The 3,659-nt window shown below is 36.8% G+C and overlaps 1 protein-coding gene across 1 annotated transcript; it reads left to right on the top strand.

Annotated features, from left to right (window-relative positions):
* Window positions 1–118: 118 nt before the first annotated feature.
* On the top strand, window positions 119–1,716 carry LOC104952127 (sodium bicarbonate cotransporter 3-like; the record flags this gene model as incomplete). Its single annotated transcript, XM_010778883.1, has 2 exons — window positions 119–330; window positions 1,578–1,716. Coding segments are annotated over exons 1-2 (338 nt in total), but the record flags the coding sequence as incomplete, so codon positions are not given.
* Window positions 1,717–3,659: the final 1,943 nt, after the last annotated feature.

Raw genomic sequence — 3,659 nt, forward strand, 5'->3', positions numbered from 1 at the left:
GAAGTATTTGATATTGTAGAACAAAGTGTTAAAATCTATTTTTTTAACCACAGACCACATTTCAGGATAACAACCAAAAACACATTCAGAAAACCGTTGACCTCCAGATGAGTTAACCTGAAGTGGGGAAAATGCTGAGTCGTGTCAGGGTTTGGGACTCATTCCCACCCCTCTCTCTTCCCCCTGTAGGTCACAGAGCCGTGTACGTGGGCGTCCATGTTCCTCTGGGTCGAGAGAGTCGCCGGCGGCACCGGCACCGAGGACACCGACACCACCGGAAACGCAGGGACCGCTCCGACCGGGAGGACGGGCAAGAGTCGCCATCAAACGGTGCGTCCAGTATTTAAACAAACACACACACACATACATACACCTTATTTGTATTTAATTAAAGGGGACCTATCATGCAAAATGCACTTTGTGATGTATTTTATACATAAATATGTGTCCCCGGTGCGTCGGGGAACTTCACGCAGCGTCAGAAAATAAAAGCCTCTCTCTTTTCCACCCAAATCTTTTAAAAACAGGGGTACAACGAGCGGATACAGATTTGACTGCGGATATGACGTCAAATGGGCTGCGGACCCACAGAGAGTTGCTATCAGAAACAATGCCTGACGTGTTTTGGACGTAATCTCGTCTTTGTTTACATTAGCAAGCCTCGCTAACACTCAGAGCTAACCTGTACTGGAGAGCACATGTGTTTAAAAAGCAGGAAATAAAAAAAAGAACTCACCTTGTGATAAACCTGCAAGAGAAAAAGCATTTGAGCTCCATACTGTTTCAGAAAGAAGCTTTGATGTGGTTTAGAACAGGATGGCGTTTTATCACAGCAGAATTTAACTTTATCTCCGGTAGAATTCTGATCAGGCATTAGCTCCGCCTCTTCTTTTTTTTTTTTTTTCAAGCTAAAGACCCAAAATCCGCGTTTCTCTAACAGGGCTGCAAAAGAGGGGTATGATGAGCAGTATGAGGCATGGCTACAACGGGTGTTTGGTATTTTAAGCAAAAAACTTCACAAACATGTTTTGTATAGGTATGGTATATTTTTCCAATATAGCATGATAGGTCCACTTAAAATTATTAAATGTTCTGACATTTTTTAATATTATTTCAGACTTTTGTTTTTGACTTCTTTCACTCAACTGAGTTTTTTTTAACTTATTTTCTCTGATATTTATTCAACAATATTCACATATTTTTGGACTTCTTTCCTGGATTTATTTTGTTGTTTTTCTTAACATATTCTCAGACATTTTCCACATATGTTTTCTTACATTGTTCACACATCTATTTGACATTAAAAAAAAAAAAATACGGACATTATTTGTACTCTTTTCACATATTTCCTCACTGACAACTAAACTGACATTATGTTCCTGCAGACACGCCGTCCCAGAAGCTGCAGTTAGACAGACTTATTGTTATTTAAATTTATTATCTGACTATTTTACGTATCTTTCCTTGACACAATGAGACCATTTTCACATATTTCCTGACATTGCTCGCTCATTTATTTGACGAAATCTAGCATATTTTCTGACATTATTCAGCCTTTTTTCACATATGTCCTGCAGACACGCCGTCCCAGAGGGTGCAGTTCATCCTGGGGACGGAGGACGGAGACGAGGAGCACATTCCCCACGACCTGTTCACCGAACTGGACGAGATCACCTTCAGAGACGGAGACTTCCAGGAGTGGAAGGAGACGGCCAGGCGAGGACACACTCTTTCATTTAAACAACTTTATTCACATGTACACTGCAGTGTCATGGATTAACTCCTATAATATCTGACTTATTTCATTTTTTAAATCAGAATTAAAATCAGGTTCATTGCCAAGTATACGCTAAAGTTGGCTTTGGAGTGTAAGTGAGGGATAATGTGCAGCGAGGCGGTCATTAATGAAAACCCACGCAGAGTGTTTTTTTTCTCATGAGCAGGATCCCCATGCTTATTACACAGCCACATACTAAATAAACCAATGTTAGATCATGTTAATTGAAAAGGATGTTATTGATTTAAAAATGATCCTATTGCTTCTGCTAAGAAAAAACAGCAGCACTGATTGAGGTTTTCTGTAACTGTCCATTCTCAGATTCAGGTTTATCACCAGGTCGGTTGACACGTACGAGGAATTTGACTTGATGTCGTGGTGCATAAATAAAAGTAAAACAAAAATGTAAAACACAGATAGAGAACTATTATTAAGAAAACTATAATAGCATTAAAACATATAGTAAAATATAGCAGTATTTACATTGAAATAGAAAAAAAGTCAAATTCTGAGAGAAAGTCAAATTCTTACAAATATCAAATTCTGAGTAATAAGCAACATTTCGAGTGCAAAAATGAAATTCTGTGAAAAAAAAAATTCTGACAAATTAACTAATTCTAAGAAAAAAATCGAATTTCAAGTCAAAAAGTGAAATTTCAAGTAAAAAAAGTCAAATTCGGACAAATACAGTAGTCTAGTCATTTCCTCTAAATTCACCAAAAGTAAGCATAACGCCAAAATATAGCAGTATTTACATTGAAATAGATAAAAATTCAAATTCTGAGAAAAAGTTGAATTCTGAGTAATACGTGAAATTTAGAGTAAGAAAATAAAATGTTGACAGAAAAAAGATTCTGACATAGAGTGGCGAAGTCACGCCCATCTACTTCCGGTCCATGGGACCTTATTTAGGAAAAAGTATGTATTGAAGTCAATGGAGAGAGAAAACTTATCTTTCGATCCCGTTTGAATTGTGCCATGAATTACACATATGATGTTTGTCAATCTTAAAAAATCATTTCCTAGTCAAAAAAGTCAGTTTGTCGTAAAACTGTTGAAATATGAGACTATGAAAAATACGCAACTAGAAAGACTACAAATCCCAGTCGCACAATTCAAACGGGATCAAAAGATAATCTTTCTCTCTCCATTGACTTCAATACATAATCTTTTCCAAAATAAGGTCCCGTGGACGTCCACCGGAAGGGGAGGGACTTCGCCTCTCTATAGAAGTCAAATATCGAGTAAAAAAATACAATTCTGACAAAAAAACTAATTATAAGAAAAAAATCTAATTCTGACAAAAAGTGAAAATCTTAAAAAGCTCAAATTTTATAAAACTCATAATCTGAGAAAAAAAGTCAAATTTCGATTAGGAAAATCTAATTCTGACAAAAAAACTAGTCGAGTAATTTCCTCTAAATTCGCCAAAAGTAAGCATCCCATAACGCCTCTTTTCAGAGTCAGGTTTATCTCCAGGTAGGTTGACACGTACGAGGAATCTGACTTGATGTCATGGTGCATACATGAAAGTAAAACAAAAATGTAAAACACAGAAAGAGAACTATTTTAAGAAAACTATAAAAACATAAAAAAATACAGTTTTACATAGAAATGGAATGGAATCAAATATGTGCAGTAATAAAACATACACAAAAACTATGAATGTCCTTAAACCCTGCAGAGCCCAGACAGTCTACTGCAGCGGGAGAAATAAGAATCTTCAGCCTGGATAAAAAAATGGATACTAAGAGTTGCATTTCACCCGTGCTGCGTCATATGATACGATTATACTTTAATGGCCAGATCCAGTCTGAAATGCTCCTTGCATCACAGCAGCTCCATGTGTAACATCAACAGACAAACATCAACACATGAGAAA

This window comes from Notothenia coriiceps, unplaced genomic scaffold (assembly GCF_000735185.1).
Source record: "Notothenia coriiceps isolate Sejong01 unplaced genomic scaffold, NC01 NC01_scaffold00019583, whole genome shotgun sequence".
Lineage (NCBI taxonomy): Eukaryota > Metazoa > Chordata > Actinopteri > Perciformes > Nototheniidae > Notothenia > Notothenia coriiceps.